At 38.3% G+C, this 22,003-nt stretch overlaps 1 protein-coding gene across 9 annotated transcripts in view; it reads right to left on the bottom strand.

Annotated features, from left to right (window-relative positions):
- AGFG1 (ArfGAP with FG repeats 1) overlaps window positions 1-22,003 on the bottom strand; it is a 35,954-nt gene that overhangs the window by 12,279 nt on the left and 1,672 nt on the right. For all 9 annotated transcript variants that reach the window (XM_040074232.2, XM_040074233.2, XM_040074234.2 and 6 more), the window contains exons 2-5: window positions 14,559-14,652; window positions 4,012-4,127; window positions 3,321-3,483; window positions 2,158-2,314 (exon numbers count right to left, since the gene is read on the bottom strand). In XM_040074232.2, coding sequence (XP_039930166.1) covers window positions 2,158-2,314; window positions 3,321-3,483; window positions 4,012-4,127; window positions 14,559-14,652 — 530 coding nt within the window. The remainder of the gene's footprint in view (window positions 1-2,157; window positions 2,315-3,320; window positions 3,484-4,011; window positions 4,128-14,558; window positions 14,653-22,003) is intronic.

Raw genomic sequence — 22,003 nt, 5'->3', positions numbered from 1 at the left:
ATCTTGATTTTGCAGAATTTACAGAACTTCGTAAATTAAATACAGACAGTAAACATAAGGTCAGTATGCTTCCCCTTCAATAAGCAACAATATCCTGAACCAGCTCAATATATTAAAGAACTTGGAAAGCAGAAACACATCACAAATTGCAGTTCCTACAAAATTTTCAAGAGGTACACCTACACTTCACAGATTACAGCCCAAGTTTGTTAATATTTTCCTATCAGCTGCTGCACTCACTTATACTAAAGGATCTCAAGTTTGCTGATCTCTTTGGTGATTTCTTTACTTAGTATTGTGTACAGGAAGGGAAAAAATCCATCCCTTGTACATATAGCTAAAACCAAGCCCTAAAACAAGAATACCAGACCATAAACTTCAAGAAACTAGTGCTGGAATAAGTGCAAACTCTCCCATCCTCCACTGCAGTGTGTAATTGCTAACAAAAATTACATGTTTATACAGCTCCTTAATGAGCATTTCAAACTCATTTTTGCCAAAGCTGGCAGACTGATCAACCCTCTTTGTGTTCCAAAGGAAGAGTCTGTAACATTTTGTTATTCACTTCACTAACACTACCCTGTACTTACTGCACACAAGACAAGCCTTACAAGCATTTTACTATAGCAAGTCAGAAAACACCCTCAGGTAACAAGTCTGCAATACACGTTTAGCTATCACATGCTCAGAATCAGATTTCTGTCTTTTAGAAACTGATTTACTAGCTCCGAAACTGCTTTGGGCTCTAAAACTTACAGTAAGAAGTCATGGAAATGACCACAATGGTTAGTTTGTGACCAGAAATTAACAAACTCTCTCCTCAGATTACAATTATTCTGGAGGGTTCCTATAGCTTTTTATCCTTTTAAAAGTTACCCAGCTGATATGCAATGGAATTTTACCCAGATTTGGAACACAGTATTGAACTACTGCTTTAATGGAATTATCATCTCCTAAAAAGCACAAAGAATAATTAATGTATATAAATAATCATTCAGCAACAAGTTTGGAAAGAAATTATTAGAAAGAATTAACCTTCTGCAGCCTTTTCAGTAACACTATACAGCATTGGCCAGTCAGCACAAGTTCTCCCAGTTAAACACACCTCCAAAGTGATGATTAACATGAAATCTAATTTTAAGGATTTTACAGAACACACAAAATAGCAATTGCTGCTGCAGTGTTACTGAATTCAGCCATTTGTTTCACAAGACTAATTTGGATAAATCCTTGGTATTTTGCTCAGTTCCTCAGGTATGAACCTTAAGTCCCATCCAAGACACTATCTTGGCTATTAACAGTTTCAGGACTGATTTGCAAGAAATCTCTCTTATTCTGGGTGCCTTTGCAGCACCACAGTTTCTCTCAGAACAACTAGATGAAAAGCGCATTCAGACCAGGCAGGCAAAGGTACTTTCCCACAACTACAAGACAAGCTAACAACAACAAACTTTTGTGATCACAGAATCGACTTTGTCTTTAGGATACACTTCTATGGCTCTTGGTCTTTGGCTGGGAAAAAAAACCCTGAGGGTTCAATGTATTTTACTGAAGTCATCCTCTAAGAATTCAAGGCCTGTTCCCTTTCCTCAGTCAATACACATGCTCAAGGCTTGTTTTTTCTTCCTGAAACTACAGAATAGTGCCCACATAGGCAGTACTCAGCTTTCAAACCGACACACACACAAAAGAGGAGACCAATCTTTAAACCAGACAAGCCTTGGTTTTTCTTTTGACAAACTGGCAGTTATTATCAATGCATCTGTACTCCTTTAAAGTCTCTGTATCTGCTTGCTTTTCATGAATGCTCTTCCTAATAATTTTCAGAAAGAAAACTGAAGGTCTAATATCAGCTTCTCCCAACATTTTGTTACTCATCCTCTCTCTCTCTCCCCCAAAGAACATAAAGTTTAGTAGTAGGCAGAAACAGTGTAATCATCCATATCCTAGGGAATAGCTATAGCAACTCCCACTTCCAAAAGCAGAGTTGTCAGTCTTTATGTCTCCAACCTTTCTTTATAAAGACCTGAAAGAAATCTTGAGCGATACAACATTGGCACAGAGACTACATACACCTCACGAAGTTTAGTCAAAAACTATCAAAATTAAACCTACATTTTATACATGTAAAAGGGATACAGTGATCCAAACACCTACCTGTATGACTGTTGAAGTGTGCAAAATTAGCAAAATTTGCTGTAGCAGTTGACTGAGGAGGAGCAGCAGCAAAGATATCTGAACCAAGGTCACTGAGGAGGTCAAATTGTTTCTTTTCTTGTTGCTGCTGTCCTTGAGACCGAACTACAACAGGAGACTACAAGCAAGATTTCAATTAGCTACTACAAAAAGGTGGTATTTTACCAGACTAACATTTACAAAATATTAGGCGGCTAGACTAAGCTTATTTCTTTAACAAAACATTTATTTCTGAATTTCAGGATGCTGCATGTAGCACACACTCTCCTATAGTATCAGGAAGATGATTAATGCTACTACTCTGGCTTTTAAAGGAACTCTGCAGCAGATTTACATGATTTAACAGTACCCAGAAGAATAAAGTAGCAATAATATTATCAGCAACTCCAGATTTGAAACTGCAAATACTGTACAAATACAAGCAATAAAACTTAATTTTACAAGATAGAAAATAGTTATTCATTACACTCTGAAAAAATCTTTGGAATTCAGAATGAGGAGAGAAAAATTGAAGAATCTCATAGCAAGGCTTGAAGCTGCAATTTTCTATGGTTTGAGTTAAAAGACATCCATTCAAGAGTTGCCTGTATCCTGACAGTAGTTTGCACACAAACTGTCTTCCCTCCACAAATCTAAATACACAGTATTGTTTGACTTTCCATTACAGCAGACAGATGCTCCCTGAAAGCCACTTAAGGCAGTTTCAGAACGCATAGGAAACAATAATAAATATGACATGCTTTCATCCACATATTCACTATTAATTTCACAGTTAACAGCATCAGTCATTTTCTCATTTTCAAAGAGAAAAAACAAAGATGAAAATGTAACACATCTGGTGCAAACTTTAGAGGTATATATGCAAAAGACAATCAATTAATCCTATCACACTGGAAAACTCTGCTTACTGAAAAAAACCACTAAAAAAACCTAATTTGGTCAACAGAAATAAACTTCACTTAGTACCTGACCTGCAAACATGTATATACTTCAGCAAAATGTATGAAATACAGTGATCATATTAGTTCCTACAGATCATAGCAGTTACTGAAGTATTTTTGTGCCACTGAAAGAGTAACAAGGACTGCAGAACAGTTCTGTGCTCCTCAGCAGTCATTACTCACTTGGCTAGGTGTGCCCTTGTTTAAGTGCAGTGCGGGCGCAGCTTCTCCCAAGAGAGATTTGAGTGGCTTCACCTCAGGTGTGCTGCTTGTACTACTGGCAGAAGACCCCGATATGGATGCATGGACTGATGCCACCACCTTTGCTTGCTCTGGAGGAACATACCTACACTCAAGAAGAGCAATGGTTTTTATGAGTTTCACGTGAGAAGTTCGTAAGTCTGAAGTTGAGAACTGGCAGATCTCCGCTTTGCTACTGAACCCCTGATCCTGCAATAGATTCCATCAGTAGTTTGCAAAATACCCATTGTTTAAATATGCCAAAGATTTTTTTTTTTAATGGATTAGAATTTAAAATCATCAATATTTTTAGCACTTAATACAAAACATGAGTCTTTCCCATACTAATAAATAGGATGGGAAATAGTAGTCTGCAAAACTGTTACTTTACACTGTTGTTGACATCCTCTTAAGCCATTTCTGTTCTATCAATAAGAACATTGAGAAACTTCTTCAGTGCCTTCTCTGCTTCCTGTAGGAGCTCTAAATAAAGTTCAGAAATCATTTCACTTTTCAGAGCTGTGTAATCGTCTGAAGAGCATGCTCAAAGGAAAGCATGCTCAAAATGAGAGCAAACAGCCCATCTTCACTTCTCATCATAGGGGCAATCTTTATAATAGTAAAGGTATCTTACCATCTTTTCTTTTCATATTTTTCCTGTAGAAATTCCTTCACTTTCTGTGGATCCCTGAAGTCTGGAATTGCTGATGATCTATCATCAAATAGGCCTAGCCAAATCTGTTTGCACACCTTAGGAAAAAAAAAAAAAACACAACAGCATAGACTGATCAGAGAAAATACCTTAATTCAAATCGTATTTAAGTTTACTATTGTTAATACATTAAACCAATAAAGTGTGTGGCTGCATTATTTATATTCCAGACTGAGCTGCTGTAACAACTGGTGCACCATGTATTGGTCTAAATGCCTAACGTTGCCTGTGAGAACAGGGCAAGCAGATCCCAGCATCCAATTTCATCATCAACACTCCTTTTACAAAATATTCGTAGAATGTACTCATGAAATGCAAAGCACCTGATTTCTACTTGTAACCTTTAAGATTCTTCTCCTTCATCTAATTCTACACATTCCCTTACTGTACTTCAGGGCTTAAACTGTGTCAACAGATTCCATATGCCCAAAGCCTTAAACAGTAGATTTTAAAGGAGCCAAGGTTCAGTATTTATATTTTTAATTACTATTTGAGTACAGGAACTGTTTTTCCAACAGCCTTTGTTACCATGATGCAGTCTCTACAATACTACACACAGCTGAGTGATGGTATGAGGTAAGGGGTAAAAATACTCTTGCTTCAATTAAATTTTCTAATTGTAGTTGTGAGTGAGCCAACAGCTGAACCACTTGCAAAATTCTCAGTATGTTCAAGCTTCAATTCCTGAACAAAACAAGAGTAAAGGTGTTCTCAAACTAAACAAGACGTAGTTTTAATTTGAAATGTTTTAATTAAGCCCTTCAGACTACACTGCAAGTAACCTGAATATGCACCCAAACAATTATACCAAACATTAGCTGCCCTCAAAAAACACAGTGCCCTTTTAGAACAGGTTTCTTCCAGAGAAGCAGAGTCAAAAAAGCTCTGTTTTCAAGATGCATACCCTTTCTTCCCACACCCTTTCTGAAATAGCCCTGACCATGTCTCTTACATGCCTGCTACAAACACACCCTCTATCCCTGCAAGTGTCAGGTTTTCAACATCGTCCCCAGTGACCTTCAGGAGAAGCACAGGCTCTAACAACCAAGAGCTGCAAAACTGAATGCTCTGAAAGCTGCCAAATCAAGGCAGAAGCTGTGATACTCCCACTTCAGCATCTTCCCCAAACTAGCTGGCAAACATGATAAATCTTACAGGTAGTTTCAAAGTTGCTCAGGATTAGAGAGATTAGGCAGATATCCTAACTACGTATTTCATACTTGATGTTTCAGTTCTAAATAGCCCGATTGCATATTCAACACCTAACAGTCCTTATCACCAACATTATTTAGTAATAATGTCATCTACTGGATAGAGACAAACAACAACAGGAAACAAATTTAATGATCAAGAGATAGTTTTAAATGAGTACTTATATAGCTAATTTAGAGCTAAGATCAGTAGTTCCTACCTCAAAAAAACTCAGCAATTCTGCATTCATTCTGCAATCCTACTCCACAAAAGGGTCAAGTTCAACACACTGATGTGAGTTCTCAAAATTAAACAGTCACTTACAGTATAGTAATAGATAAAATGAAGCTTAATATGTTTGTTTAATACTTCTTCATACAAACTTAGTCAAAAAAGTCACAAATCTGTTCTAAAAGCTAATATCAAGAATCACTGTTTTAATAGTACCAATCTTTCACTACCTTTTGGTGACAAAATGTATAAAGTCAGAATATTTATGTGTGTAGCTTTAAACTTGCAGTGAATAGTCTGAGATGAGCCAGCAGTAGTATTTCCATACTTAGATTTGTGAGTATAACTATACAAGCAGCAGTCATATGATTGCTAGGAGGAAGAGAAGTCCTGCTTGTGGCTATTTACAGAATCTCCAGCAGCAGGAGTTGGGTGTTCAAATCTACACAGTCCCCTCCCAACCCCAATATTCCAGCTTCAATACCGCAAAGAACATCAGGAAACACTGAAGGAAAGGAAAATATTGCTTAATTTAAGACAAGCAGAAACTTGACTCTGCACCCACACTGTAACACTTGGGGCTCTACCATGATCGATTTGCAGCAAGCCTGAGATGTGCTTGCAAATGACAGAGGAGGGCCCCTTCCCCACCCATATCCAACCATCGAATTATTCCTCCCCCTCCTGCCACCCAAAACAACTCAGATCAAAGAAACTCACCACAATTACCATATCCCGGGTACTACCGAAACCTAAAGGAGATCAACTCACGGCAACAAACCCCAACCCAGTTTTTCACATTTCTCCCTCCCAGTTTTCTGCTTCATCTTCACCCTGAAGTGCCTAGGCATTTGGAGTGAGAGGGAAAGAAAACAAAACAAAATACCCCCAAAACAAACAAACGAAAAACCTCAACAACAAGCAATCCAAACAAAAACAACACCACCACAGCTCTGTGCCAATGTCTCAGGCCATTGTGACCACTACAGGTGATTTCTCTGAGGACTCAAACAAGGTGCTGTGTGACTTTAGATCATTACCAGCTAGGGAGCTATAGTAGATACAGTTCTATGAATATGCAAACAGGAACGGAGGAGGACTGTGCTGAACAAACACCTGTTAGTTTAAAATGATGCAAGCTTCTTAAAGGCATCGGCTCTTGCCATTGCATTGCAATTTTTGCAAACCTTCAAAAAGCAGGCTTCCAAAAGTGCTTCCTGGAGCAACACTAATTCCTTCTAAATACCTAACCACAAAAGGAAGTAACAAGTGAAATACGCCTTAAGTCACTACTGTAATTAATTTAAACAAACAGCCAGGCACTCTGTGTTCCTCTGTTGCCGGTAGCACTGAGAATAGTTTTACTAAACGGGCAACCGATTTTACTACCAGTTTTACTAATGGAAAACCACCAAGCCAAAGGACCTACTCAATCACACACACTTCAGCACGACATTCTCATTGTACCAGAGTGACTACAGGAGCCGTACAAGTGCAATGTAAAACATTTACCACACCAGGATGCAAATTAAATTTCACCTGAGTTTCTTTACCCAAAGACTCACCAGAGAAAAGTACAATTTCTTAAAAAGTTCTTAAACATGGACAAGTCTTAAACCAAAACCAGATAGGTAAGAAACCCACAATAGATAAGAGTAGTTTGGATTTGGATAGTGGGAATGATGGAAAGGAACCACAGGACTGTATGTAAGTGGGTGTACAGCATGACTGGAATACAAAGGGTAACTCACATCCTCATAAGGGCATTTCAGACCAAACTTATGCCCATAAAAACGCTGTTTTGTCTTCCTTCTACAGTTGGGCTTGATAATCTTAAAGGTTTTTTCCAACCTACACAATTCTGACTAAAGTCCTTCAGAAAGCCATATTTTATAAGGTTTTAGAACCACATCAGAAACCATGAAAAGGCACGTATTTCTGTCCGAAGTAACACACAATGCTTTGAACATCAGCAGCCGTTCCAAGCAGGCATTCAGAGCCCAATAAAAGGCCCGTTGTATTCCCTTGTTTGCTGGTGACCTGTGTGCTCTGTCTAGCTATACTTCTGCTACTATCATCTGACCTGACAGGGATTCACAACACTGCATTGATTATGCTTCAAGTGAGCCACAAAACACAATTTTCAGCCACGTAAAAAACCACAAATGGCAGAGAGCTGTGCAAAATACCACAGGATGAAATCAAAATTGAAAAATAGAATTTAAATAATTTGTCAGAGACAGAACTCACATTATGTAATTACATTTTACTGAAGTAGTTATCTTTCCATAGTCATTTTAAAGTAAGTCACCAACAGTCCCGAATCTTGTGCAAAGAAGTTTGCTGTGAGAATTTTTTATTTTTGCTTTATTTTTATTGATCGGGCCATCACGGTTTTTGTTTCAAAGCTTTTCAAAAGTTATTCTTGTGATAAATATCATGGTAACTTAGGCCATACCGCTTGCTGTTTATGGTGGGGAACGATTACCCAGCATTTATACCTTTGGTACCCTGATTACTCCCTACTAACTCACCATCTGAACTGGACAGATACCAAAAGATTCATTACAACAATAAAAAAATAATCGCACCAGTATAGAAAGATCAGACTGGCAACTTTAGTTGCCAACACTTCATCATGAGCTTCAGTGCTATGTTCTGTCTGGCCCAACAGCTGCCCAGGCAGGACACCTGAACAGCACCGTTACTCCTACAGTTATTCAGCAGAGTTATCCACAGCATGTGCTGACTCTTGCAGGCCATGGGAGCAGGGAGGAACTGCAAAAAGGCATTCAAGGAAATGTAAACCTGCACAAACCCAAGCCTTAAGCAAGCAGCTGCTCTACTAAACACAGTTTTCTTCTTATTTAATACAAATTCACTATCTGAAAAAAAAAAAATAAACAAACAAGGAAGTAATTGTTCTAATTGTTCTCATGTTTTGCCAAATTCAAATTTGATATCCCAAGAAGTGTGTATTTCAAATCTACCCTTTAACTGTTCCATATGTAAATCACACTTGCAGAGATCATTCAGAAAATGCTACTGCTCAAGTTGTACGATACATTTTCAGCCCCATTTTAACAGAATTATTCATTCCTTCACTTTTACAGATAACATGAAGCATCATCTCAACTCACCACACAATTACACAACACTACTGTTAAGGTATTGGGCCTAAAAATTCTGTGGCTTTCTGAAATCCTTCTACATTGCACCATCTACTTGGGAACACTCTGATTCTGCCATTTAATATTAATATTGCTCTTTCTGCAACAGCAGCACAAATAAGCCTGTGCTCAAAAGCTCTGTTTATTCACCAAAAGCTTAGCTATACTCCTCTTTTGATAACCACAGTTCTATCAAACAAAATGCTCTGCTTAGAGAAGAGCCTGACAAGCTGGAGCCAAGAGTAAACATTCAAGTTATGTGGAAGCCCCTAGAAACAGTGGAACATATCCAACAATCCATAATCATTGTCCACTGTCCCTGAAAAGTATAATTAGTCCATGTCCCACTGGTTCACCAACAGAGCAGGGGGGAAAAAAAGGAGAGCATTGAAGTCTGGATGACTAAGCATATGCAGCATTTGAAAGTTTACTCTTGTTGAAGGGTTGACAGAAGCAATACTTTCAAGTTTTGCCCCTACTACACTCTGGGGGCTGCAAAAAATCAAGACAAAGCCAAGTTTTATCTTGTCAGGTAACAATAAATAGATACCAAGATTCAGCAGTTGTCTTCATGGAATTTAAAAGTACATGAGAATCCCTTTACAACCACTTTGGGAAGGATAGTACCTGTCCTCTGGCAACAAGCTCCAGCCCTGCAAGGGATGTCATCAGACACTTGGCAACCAGATACTGGGACATTCAGAATTAGATCAGTAAGTATAGCATGAAGTAAAGAGGGAAAGAGAATCACAACCAGCATCAACCTACTCACCCTGACCTAGATAAAAACCCAGGAGGTAGCAAGGCAGAAACTGTGAGTTGCCACAACTTAAATATATAATTGAAAGGAGAAATTGGGCCAAGTGCATATTGTATGTTATAATAAAACCTTTACCTATATTTCTCTTCATACCATTGGTTTCCCTGAATCTGCACTCCACAGCTACTCCATCTAAGGGAAAACTGTTTTTCCCAGAGTAATTATATTTACCATACATTAAGCTTTCCACACACTATTTACATCTGTAGTCCTACACTTTGAGAAATTACCTTTGTTTTCAGCTTTGACAGAAAGCAAAAAGAACACATCCCATTCACTGCACATCTGGCACACCACAAAACAAAGTTAATCAGAAAGCTTTCTGGTTTAAAACCCAGCCTCCAGTAAGATTTCATGCTTTCAGGTGCTCCAAGCAGGGCTCAAAGACTAAAAGAAAAATACCTGTACCTATTTTCCACAAAAGTTTAGCTTTTGTTTTGTTTTTAGGTTTGTTGATGTGTTTGGGGTTTTTTCCTGTGTGTTTTTACAGAGTTGGGCAAGTGGGAAGAACAGGCCTGCTAAAAAACTGCTAATTAGGAAAAGAATAAGCATTATCCATCAAATTTTGCAGAAACACAGAGAATCTGAGATTTCAATTATTTCTATTCCAGCTATGTATTTCAATTACCAAATAAAGCTTTGCCATGTCATAACTATTTCACTGATAGAGATCTCCAGTATGTGTGGGAATGCGGATATAGGAGAGACAAAGGCCTTCTGCTTACACAACACATAGAGCCACCACACTTTAAAAACTGCTGTTAGCATAGTTGTGGCAGTTAGGAAAAATAAAAATTCAGTCAGGCCAGCAAAGTTAAGTTCTTGCTCATTAAGCCTCCTGCTCTTGTATGCAGTGAAGGCAGCAAGGCAAGGAAAAGCTCTCACAGGACACGTTCTCCTGGTGATAGAAGCTGCACTTCAACTAGGAAAAAGCACAGTATTTGACCTACAACATTTCTTGAGGCCCAGATATACCACTGCATAGGAAGATTACATGTGTCAGTCTAGTTTTAAAAGCTCTAATAAGATAATACCTTTCAGAAGGCTGGTAAATGCCATATTAAATTTCTTCTTCTCTCCCTTCCGGCCAATAAAATATCTTCAGTTATCTACCAAATGCAACGCTGACAGTGCAAAGAACTGCACATTACCACACAACAAAACTATGTTCCAAAACATAACACTCTACAGGAAGAAAGATTTGGAAACAGTTTCTTTATGTAAGCAAGTTATAGCTTTGTTTAGTAATTCTGTACTTCTGATGTCAATATTATTCATTAATCTCTGTAGGTTAAAAGAATTTTATACCGCCAGAGTACTGATTTCAAAGGCAGCTTGGGTCCAAAAGTTATCGTGGTTTCATAAGCAGAGTAAAGCCAGTAAATCCTGCTAACAAAGACATTGTTCTATACACAATCAGCTCACGTATCTCTGTATCATATTAGCAGAACCAGCAATGTACTCCAAGGACACCTGACTGCACAGCTCGTGCTGTCAGCACCCATCAGCCCCAACACAGGACTGCCTCCTTCCACTCCTGGGTTTCTAGGCCACATTCCACAGTAAAGGAGATTCTAGGGAAGCGTCCTGGAAGCCTAACATGAGCTCTGAACCAGACTCAGACTGCTGCCAGTTCTGCAAGAGTGCAGGAAAAAGGGATTTGCACAGGTGCTATTGAGAGTCAGGAAAACTGGCATCTAACCAAAATTCATCACTATTAAATAACTCCAAGTAGCTGAGTATGCGGTCATGTATTCTACTCATTACCAGGTAAACATGGTCTTTGCCCCAGAGTAGCAGAGATTTTCTAAATACAAGACCATCAAGATCTTTTTCTTTAACCACCTGCACATTAGAATAAGTTACGTGTAAAGGTTATAAAATACCTGTCATTTTTCAAAAGGGTAGGAGAAAAATTAACTCTGTAACCAGTTTGCCTCATAACACTATTCTTCACCTTAGGGGAAAAGTTTCTGAATAAATATTCACAGCTATAATGATAACAGGAGATTAGCACCACCTCCACTTCCTTCAAACAGGGAGTTCAATTCCTACTATCACTGCACAACTGAATCAGAGGCCGAGTCAGCACTAGCTTCATTTGAGGATGAGTATTCAAACAGACATCTCCATATCACTCCTGTTATTCCTAACAAGAAAATGTGGAAATACCTCACACTGCTCTTCACGAAGAGAGCAAGGAGACCAAAAACCCCACCCAGGTGAGTCAGAACTGCCTTTATCTTTCAAAAGGATTTCAGAAGGCACTTGAGGAATGTCAGCTGGAAGATGCCTCCATTCTCGCTGCAGTGACCTAATCCCAACATTAGCAAAACTGGAACCTGGACAGCTGTTTATACCTCCAGATGAGTAAGCAAAACCAAAACACAGGTGTCTTCTAATACAATATGAGGATTTAAAACTCTGTTTGAAGCAGTAAAAACTCATTTAAAATAACATTCAAGCTACCTGCGCCAGAAGGACATCTCTTAGAATGTGTATATTCAAGGAAGAAGATGGTGTCTCACCTAAGGAAGAGCTGCTCCAAATAACCTCCCCCTGAAGCAGGTACTTTGCAGAAGCCTTTCAGTAACTGAATGTTTGATCCACGTGTGCCACAAAGAGGGTCATTTACAACTGGGTAAAATTTGGTATTTTAAATATTAAGAAGTGTTTTGGGGTTTTCTTTTGTTTGTTTGGTTTCAGTGGCTGAGTTTTTTTACAGGACTTCAACCTCATACAATACCCTCACCTTATAAATACCCTTTGAAGGAGAGTGAAAACTACTTCCTCTAAGAACAACTCAGCACACCTTTATCACATGGAATTTTTCTTGCTATTCTACTTTGTTTTCAGAACAAGTTCCCTATTGTACAACCATGAATTACTCATCTGGAAGCACGAATATCACAGAAGCTTTGGCCATGTTGGAGAAAAACTAGAACAAAAAAGTTGGAATGAAAGTATTTTAGAAATTACAGAAAAATGGAAGTTAAACATGACAGATTGCCAAAAAAGTTGAGCTTCTTTTTAAAAGTATCGCTGTACAATTGTTTTAATTGTGTATGTTACAACATTAGACAATTCCTTCCATGTTTGAAAAGTCTTATTTTAGGAAATTTCCTTTCTTCCTATACAGACAAGAGCCTCCTACACTGAACTGCAAGCTAGGCAAAAAAATGTTCTTTGTGAGGTCAGATGAATTTCCTCTGTCCAATATATTATCTTATCTGCAGATAAGTATTCCAAAGTCCAATACCAACAACAGAAAGCAAAATGCCTATTTAACTACTGCAATACAAAGCACAACAAAGTGAAAACACATTTAACTAGGTTTTAAACTTCTAGCGGTGTTCAAAACAATAATAATTTCTGTTCAATATTTGAGTGCTCCTTGAATCTACCATCAGCACTTAAAAGTGTCTATTCAGTTCTACTTAAGAAATAAAGTATTAATCAACCACCTAAAACTAAACTGAGAACATCTTCATTTATGAGGCAGCTCATTTAAATCATTGCAATTCTCTAATTACAGTACTACAAATGTAAAGACCCCCACTTTTGAAACAGAATAGCACTGCAGAGGTCTGAGATTTTTTTTTATGTCAATAATAAGTTATGTATCAACTAATTAATAATGATTAGCAGACTAGTCATGGCTATAATGAGAAGGACAACCACACTAATCAGTTGAGAAGGGATCATGTAAGGTTCCAGATCAGTGAAAAAAAACCCCATAGCTCTCTCTAGACGTTGCAAGTTCAGTAAAAAATGAAATTAAAACAAATACAGGGAGGGAGCTACAAACAAATGTTTTCCTTTACACTTCGTGAACCTTAAAGCAAAGCTGGAATTTACAATCTAATCTTATGGAAATAGCCTCCAACACACTCAATGTGAATCCACAGAAGATTCTTCATTAAATTACCCTTTACAAAAAGTCAGCAATACGCTCTATACATATACACACACACACATATGTTCTACAGTTTTGAAAAACCCAACCAACCTAAGCCACCAAGAGTAAAGTCAGAGAGTTCAGGCCTTGTTTTAGCTCTGTCTAGAGGAATCATCCACTAACAATCATTTCAACAAATAATGCAGGGCAGAAAAAGAAATTGCTACTTCTGTTTTCATTCTTCAACCTGATAGTTATGAATGGACCAACTTTAAGAAAGTTAAGTATCAGCATTTTATTGAATGATGGGATTTATCCCCACAAAACTTCATTAAAACACGTCAATAAAACACTCTCTAGCCTACAATAGTTGTACTAAACAGGATACAGATGCAATCAATGTGAAGCAGAACCTTATCTAGCTCGAACAGAGGCAAAATCCTCAAGGCTACAGCATGGTATTAAAACACAAACTTCACCCTCAAACTGAAGTCAGCAATAGCCACATTCATGGCTTAAGCTCTCTGTGTTATTCCCAGAGAGCCAATCCAGCATTCACCACAAATTTCTTCTTCTATTAAAAAGAACAAAAAGTCAGCATGCTAGAACTTGTCTTCAAAGCTGCCACAAACCACTCACTAGATAACAATTTCTCCCTCTCCTTCCTCTCTCCAAGAACACTCAATATGGATATACTTTTATTAAGTAGAGAGGCTATTAAAACTACTAGAAGACTTTCTGACACCAAGCGTGAAAAAATACAGCCACAAGTTGTATTTTTGTATTTATTTTTGTCACAGTATACTCTTCCAGGAAATAACTGCTGCAGTCAATTTCAAGTTCTGAGATTGCAGGCCAAAAAAAAATTTAAAAAAAAAAAGGCTGCATATTGCCTTATACAAAATCAAAAGAAAAGCCAACTCAGAAATACCAATCATGTGAATCTGAATTGTCTGGGCTAGGCAATAACATTATGATAATCAGTTACCCAATGAAACAAGCTCTTCAGAAGCCTCATTTCAAGTGATGTTGGCTTCAAAAGACTTCTGTCTAGCTTTTGCCAAAAAAACCCCCAAAAACCCTAAGTTTTCTTTTAAGTAGTGTTTCCAACTTTAGTATTAAAGTGTCAAACCCACTTTATTCTCCAAATAATACTTACTTCATTTCCATGTTTCTGCAGAAATTCTATTTCCTGTTGTGTGAACGTAGTCATTGAAATCGACTTCACTCTGTGGGGTGGATTCAAGCCCCGCCTGAAAGAAACAAGAAGTATTCAGCATTTGGGAAATTTGTCATCATACAATCACACGTAACACTACAGCTAGAAGTCAGTTAGTATAAAATCAGGAGCCATCTCTGTAAAGCACACCCATTCTTGGGACTGCCATACAACTTAAGGCTGTGTAAGCTCTTCTCAAAGTAACACTCAGAATACAAAGCTGAACTTCAGGGGAGACCAATATCCAAAATCGCTCACGCAAAGTCACTCTGGCACTTTCTATGCAAATTTAAGAAATCAAAATTAGACTTTTTTAAAAAAATCCTAATCTGCTTCACCTTTGTCTCTACCTTTTGTCTCTTACTCCTGGGTTCCTTGGTTGTAGTTTCCCTCCAACTCCTTCCTCACTTTGATCTCTTATTACAACTTCTACACAATAACTAGATTTCTTCAAGCTAAACTGCCCAGCTCAGTCTTTTTCTCTTGCTTTAACTTACATTTCCTGTTTCCTCACAGTATCTTTTTCTAGTTTACTTTTTGCTCATACACTCACAGGGGCTTACTCCTCTTCCTGAACGCTCCAGAAGTAACCACAACAAAAGCAAAAAGACACTGATTTTAGCGTGCTCTCAAATGAGAGATACCATTGCTAATGCCACAGCTCCAAACGTGAGCAGCTCTGCCTTAAGCCCAGATTGGCAGCACTCACACCCACGGCAGGCTGCTGCAGCAGGGCCAGCAGGAACACCAGGACTGCGCTGCCACAGCCTGACTCTGTCAGACCCAGTTCAGTCACAACCTGCAGGCACACAGAGAAAACCTGCTGAGCAACAGCACCAGGGTAAGAAAAAGCTTGCTTTCTTTTCTTTTCAAACTCCTTCTTTAAATACATACTAACTACCGCTTTTGCCTACAAACACTTCCAGTCAAGCCCAAGCTGTGCTTTGACCAATGGATGCAAAAACATTGCAAAAACATTCCATGTGTGCCAAGCAGTGGAGACACTCACTCGGGCAATAGCATGGGGCCAGTTTAACACTCAGGTTAATCAGGCCTGGATTTCTGAAATACCATCTTTAAAAAACTATTCATATACATTAACCACAAGCTATCAAAGCACACAAGAAGCTTTCCAGGGATGTACTATGGACCTAACAAATCTCTAAGAAAATCAGCTGATAGCTGCATTGCTTCTATTGGTCCCTACACTTTTAATTCTAAATTTGGTTCAGATTGCTTTCAAGAATAATAAAAAAACCCAACACTGACATCTAATTTAGGACAACCAGTGGTATTCCTTAAGCTCCGTGATTATCCCAAGAACATTAACTATAAATTAAATTGTTATCCATTAGAACAGCCTGTGACAAAAATCTGATATTCCAAATACTGATGTTACATTCAACTTTGGCAGAAAAATTTTAGCACTTCAAGTTTTCCAAGTAAGTCTAATGGGATAAATACTGTTGTGCATTTAGCATGCAAATTCACCTTCATACCTAAATTCAAGTGTACCTGTAAGACAATTCTGATCCTGTGTTAAAAGACCTCCATATTTTTAATCAGAAGTTGAATACAGGTTGGAACACTTCAGTAACACTTCAGCCTAAATTTCATGAGGAAACAAATTTGAGATCATCACCATTTGAAACACTTGGATAAACAATTAATTGCGTTTTGCTAAGAAATGGAGTGATTTTGAGTATCTTAAAAGCAGAAGCCGTTTACAAACCTGGAGGCATATGAAAATTAGTTTTACAGAATACTATTTGCTTCAGCCAATTTTCGAAATCAGAGCAGCTGACACTAGACTCCACAGTTCAGCACCTTGACCAGGTAGAAGTTTCACTGAAGTTGGTGAGAGAGGTTAAGATGGTTGATTAAACTACCTTCTCTCAAAATATTAAATTTCTTGGTAAAGTTACCAATTTAACATCTTTCATCTAGCTGTATCATCTACATCACAAATAAATTACATTTATGAAAATACTATAGTATTATCTCAGATTTTTTTTAAAGTATGTACTCATTTCGAGATGATGTAATTCAAAAGAAATCTGTAGGAGTTCTATGCAGTTAAAATTCATTGTTTCAGAGCTGGTGCTAGGATTAGGCTTTGCTTATTTTTGGGTTTTAAAAGAAACACTTTCTCGGTGTGTGTGTGCAAGTAACTGCATTTCACTAAATGGCACTTGTAGCATCACAGAGTGAGTGACAGCACAGAAACAAAGTTGGCATCCACCTGGCATTTCACACAGATATGCTCCATCAAATGTTATATGGCAATTACCGTCCCTTGCTTTTACAGTAAGTATAAAAGCAGTTCTGTCTGCCTTAGTCTGTTCAATTTACTCTCCTCCTAGTAATTACAATGGCAGCAGTTAGGTAGTTGTAAGCTATTTAATGACAATTTAGAAGTCAGAGCTATTCACTAACACATTCCCATGTTTCTTAGCACAGGCAGTATGTCTCAACTTTCCCACTAGATCCTGCTAGAAATTCCTTTTTGCAGTAAGTACAGTTTAAGTGCTCTCTTGTACCTGTGTTGGCAATTTCAAGGCACTGCACAAGTTCTTTAAGACATACGTACTCTACACTGATCTACCAGGGCTCTTCAGAGCACTTACACCAGCAAACTCTGCTATCTTCAATGTCTTCAGCTCTATTAAGCAGCAATATTAAATGTGGTTGAGGCCTAGAAAACATTTTGTAAAATCTCACCAGAGACTTCCTCCATGCCTCTCTCTCTAGTGAAGAGTTCAGATATATCACATTTCATAAGGTTTTCTGATATACATTATATCCACATGGGATAAGATGAATTCACATTTCTCTTACACCATCCTGCTAAAAGAAGGAAGACATCCCTCCTAAAGATCAGATCACCACACAGATGTGTGGTGTCAGATGTCTGGCAGGACAAAAGAGAGCACAACACCACGTCAGGGGTCCAGAAGGACTGGAAATTCTGAACAAAACTTTAAGAGCTAACTATAAAGTTGCAATACTGTACATTCAAGTATTTATGTCCATTGAATATGGCAAAGGATGCAGGGAACCTATGTAAAGCTTCCTCTTATGCTAAAGCACCCTAAGAAGTCAGCCCAGAAGAAGGAATTCAAGACAAAAAACTGCACACAAACACAGCCCAAATATATGCATTATCTTCCTTAGATAAATGACTTTGATTCTACCATTAGAACAGCAAAATCTCTCTGTTTTTATGATTTCTAACATCCATGAATTGCCTGGAATTTCCCTAAAACAGAGCAGTTGTGGAATTTTTGAAACAAGATTCAAGGACCAGCCATTCCTTACCTATAGAGATTATTTAATGATTCACAAACAGTTCATCTACATATGGGGGAAGCTTATTGGTAGACAGCCAAGTACAATTATCCCTTATGAGGAATTAACAAACCTCCTTTTCCTTAGGAAAAATTACTGTTTCCTTGTATTTGACAAGTGTTCCACACAGTTCTAATGCTTTACAGTACTCCCTATTTAACAGGGGACAGAAGAGATTACAGTCCCTTAGTGCAAATTATCCATGCCTAAATTTAAATTGACCCTGAACAAGTATCTTCAACCTGCTCCTGTGCAGAGTTACTCCCTTCCCTACAACAGACCTCCTGGGGAAGGCAGCAACCAAATGCTACCTCAGCACCTAAAGCAGACTGCAGCTCTCTCCTTCCAAGAGGCCCTGGGGAAAGATGACAGAGTAAGACAATTCTGCCATCTGCACTTATCCAGCACACCAGAGCTAGAACATCCCACACAGAGATCCCACTCATCACTGCCAACTTCTTCACGCTCGGCAACGTTTATTTCTGTGGAAGAGCACCATGACCAGAGCTTCCAGCCCAGAGACTCTCCTCCACTGACCCTCACTGAGTCACAGCTTAGTGTAGGGGCAGCTTCAGAGAACATGAGACCTCTGTTCTCCAGAGGGCATTGTTAAACTGGTGCTCTCACAAACAAAGGAAGCTTTAAGGCCACTGACACAGGATTCTGCAGTCTGGCAATTGAAACATTAAACATTCAAAACACAGTCAACAAGCAGTGGATATTTGTTACTAACATAATTTAGTGGCAAATTATAGTTGAACTTGTGATTGTTGGCAGAGCAGCTGTCTGCAAAGGCCAGGGCTGGGAGGAGAGAAAAATGTAAAGAGTGAGCTCTGGCAGAACAGAGGGTCGCTTTCGTGGGAAGAATGGTGGGCAGAAGGCTGCTCAACGCTGCTAATGTCCCCTGGATCAGATTTTAATACCATCTCAACTCTAAGCCAGCAAAATCTGATCCCCTAAAAAGCAGGAAGTTAATGAGGCAAGTCAAATACTAAGCCATCACAGAGCACCCCACATACCCAGAAAACAAGCACCAGAAAACCCAATGTCACAGCATTTGTTATTATTTGTGTGCTACTGTAATTAGCAAATGAGAAGCAGCACGGGCCATTCCTGATACTTGTAGACCTCCCTGGAGACCCTCCGCCATCTCACAAGCTCATTTATTTTTAACAGCAGAAGACTCATACACACATTTTGAAGCAGAGTTATAGTTAATTCAGTTTTTTTCTTTATAAATACCCAACTGTGCAGTTCTTTCTGAACTGCAGTGTTCACGGTGGTATAGAGACATTTCCTTTGCTGTCCTGCCCTGCAACTGAAAACAAGAAATATAGTAACACAGAAAATACCCTTAAATATATATATATACACACACCCACAGAGACCACGTGGAGTAATTTTCCAAACGTGCTCCAAAAGAAAAAAAGGACTGAAAAGTCATGCTAACACAATCACCTTCACTCCAGCACTGTTTATTTAGACTATTTTAATTTCTGCTAAACTTCTAAGGAGAGGTCAATAACTCATCACCACTGCACAGAGATGTTATAGTTTGTTACTAATCTGCCATCAAATACTTCCATCTAGCTGATACAGAAACCCCCTAGCCATAAAAATTTTAAATGTATTTCAGCTAGGAGCATTACAAGCTGCCAGAAGAAGGCCAATAGTTGTAAAACAAAATAGCATAAAAGGGCTTTAGCATTTCTCAAAGTACCTGTTATGTTCTAAATATTACTTGTTGCTGAACAAGAGACTTCCTAAGTAAGTTGGGAGGGAGTTAAGTGGGCAGTGAGAGAAAGGCTAGGAGTGCCTTAATTATCACATCAGCAGATAGAAAAAAGGGTCAAGAATAAATAAAAAATATATAAATAGAAATCATGTGCAAGTGAATTCTCAAACAGGGATATTTTCCATTGAACTGAAAAACATGTTCTTTTTATCAAAGTTGGGAGCAGGCTGACTTGAGTACTACAAAAGGGCTTGAAAGCAGAGATGCACATACAGCTGAGATACAAGGCAGAGAGGCATTTGATAAGACAAAGGGAAGGATGTCACTGTCAGCAGGCCACATGGGAGCATCCAGGAAAACAATAGTCATAGCTACCAACAATCCTTTGAATCAAAGGACTTCTGTCAAACCAAAATAATCTCCCTGCCAACATCTCCCAAGATGCGGGTTTGCCATAATAAAGAGAAATCTTCCCATGGTGTATGACTCTAATCCTTGACCTGAGCACACTGATCCTCCAGAGCATCTCCTCCCGCTCTCAGGGCAGAAATTGTACGTTTAATTTCAGATATCCTATATTCTTGTACAACACCAAAAAGTTGACTTATCTTGTGTGATGCTAGCGCACTTTTTTGCCCACATGAAGAATTTAAACACAGGAGACAAGCAGAAGTATTTTAAGAGGAAGCAAATTCACACCACTGTGCATGAACTTTCTCCTGCATGCACCATTTTGCAGGGCAAAGCTTCTGCTCTGCTAAACCTGATCTGATCACTCAAACCACAGGTACTACAGAAAAAAAACTCCTGTCATTCACACTTCTGACTTGAAAGACTCACCTTCAACATTTAAGTCAGAAACAGATCTTTCTAGCAAAGCCACTAGTTCTGTCATTGTTTTTAGCAGCATATGAACAAGCTAGACATGCTATTTTGGGAAACAGTAGAGGGAATAGTGGGCTTTTAAAGCTAAATCTAGTAATACATAGCATCAGTCATTTGATACACATGAAATACTTAAAGGAAATTCAGGATGGACGCAGAATTAAGATTTTGGATGTGAATAGGCAGTGCTTGCCAGGACAACAAATAAACACTTCAGAAAACTAGAAAAAAAAAGTTATACTACAGTTTTAAAGAGTTTAGAGTTAACTGTATCTAGAATAACATGCCTATTTAAGATGATACTGATGTTAGTAATCACTTTAATTGAGAAACCTTTCTGAAGGAGACTTTAATCTGCTAGTATTTTGATCTTGCATTGGGCACTTCATACTTGAAAAAACTAGTCTGACTCCAAGAATACTTCCTGTACCAGATTAGAAAAAAAATAATTAAAACAAGAAGCAATGCAAGTCATTCACATAGCATATAAACAAGATAAAGTACAAAGATTATTAAAACCTTACAGTAAAGCAAGTACTATGAGGCAGAACGCAAACAGCCCATTAAGAACTACAGAAGCAGCAGTAGTTTTATAGCTGCCTTTATGTGGTTTGTTCCGAAGTAATTTCCCTACACCCTGGAATTCTACAGTGAAAAGCATTTGGAAATAAACAAATTGTTTGAAGAACTGTTCTGACAGAAGTGTTAAAATTAAATTTCTAGTTATGAAACAGACATGACCTACACCAAGTCTCATCACTAACAAAAACATCCCATTGGCTAGGTCCTAAGGTGTTAACCATAATGCATATGATCCTGCACAAACAATTTATGCAAGTTTTTCCAAGTCGACATGAAAGAATGAATCCAAATTTATTTTAGAGGGAAGATTTAAGTTATCTTTACAGTCGTTTACTTCAACTGTAAGTGTAGGTGTTAGTAGCTATAAGAACCAAACGTGTTGCTTGTGTTGCTTTTCTACAGCAAGACAAAAACACTACATATTTAGAATGAAAAAAGATTTGCATTTTATTGGAATACCAATACATTAACCATGTTTTTGCAGATAGTCTTCCTCCTTTAAGCATGGTAAGATCCAAATGATGGTCAGCACCAAGTGGCAGCTGTCCCCTGCTTAGGAGCTGCTTCACTGTCTGTGCATCCTTTTGGTTGCTGTAAACTGGACTGTGCACTGTAGTAATCCATACCTCCCAGCCAACAGATAAAAGGAACACTCTTCTGAACCCATGCTAAGCATCTCAGCAGCATTCACAATGTATTTGTCTATTAAGGCTAAGAAGCCTGAAAAATAAAGACAAACACTCTCATGGTGCAGCTTATCATGCCGTCAGTTTAACCCAGTAAGAACATGTGCAACCATTAAATAAGCTCAGTGCAGTAGCTTAAAATAGTTTCA

The sequence above is a fragment of the Hirundo rustica genome, chromosome 10 (genome assembly GCF_015227805.2).
Source record: "Hirundo rustica isolate bHirRus1 chromosome 10, bHirRus1.pri.v3, whole genome shotgun sequence".
Taxonomy (NCBI): Eukaryota; Metazoa; Chordata; class Aves; order Passeriformes; family Hirundinidae; genus Hirundo; species Hirundo rustica.
Note: the sequence above shows the minus strand (reverse complement) of the source record. Positions and strands in the feature narration are given on the sequence as shown.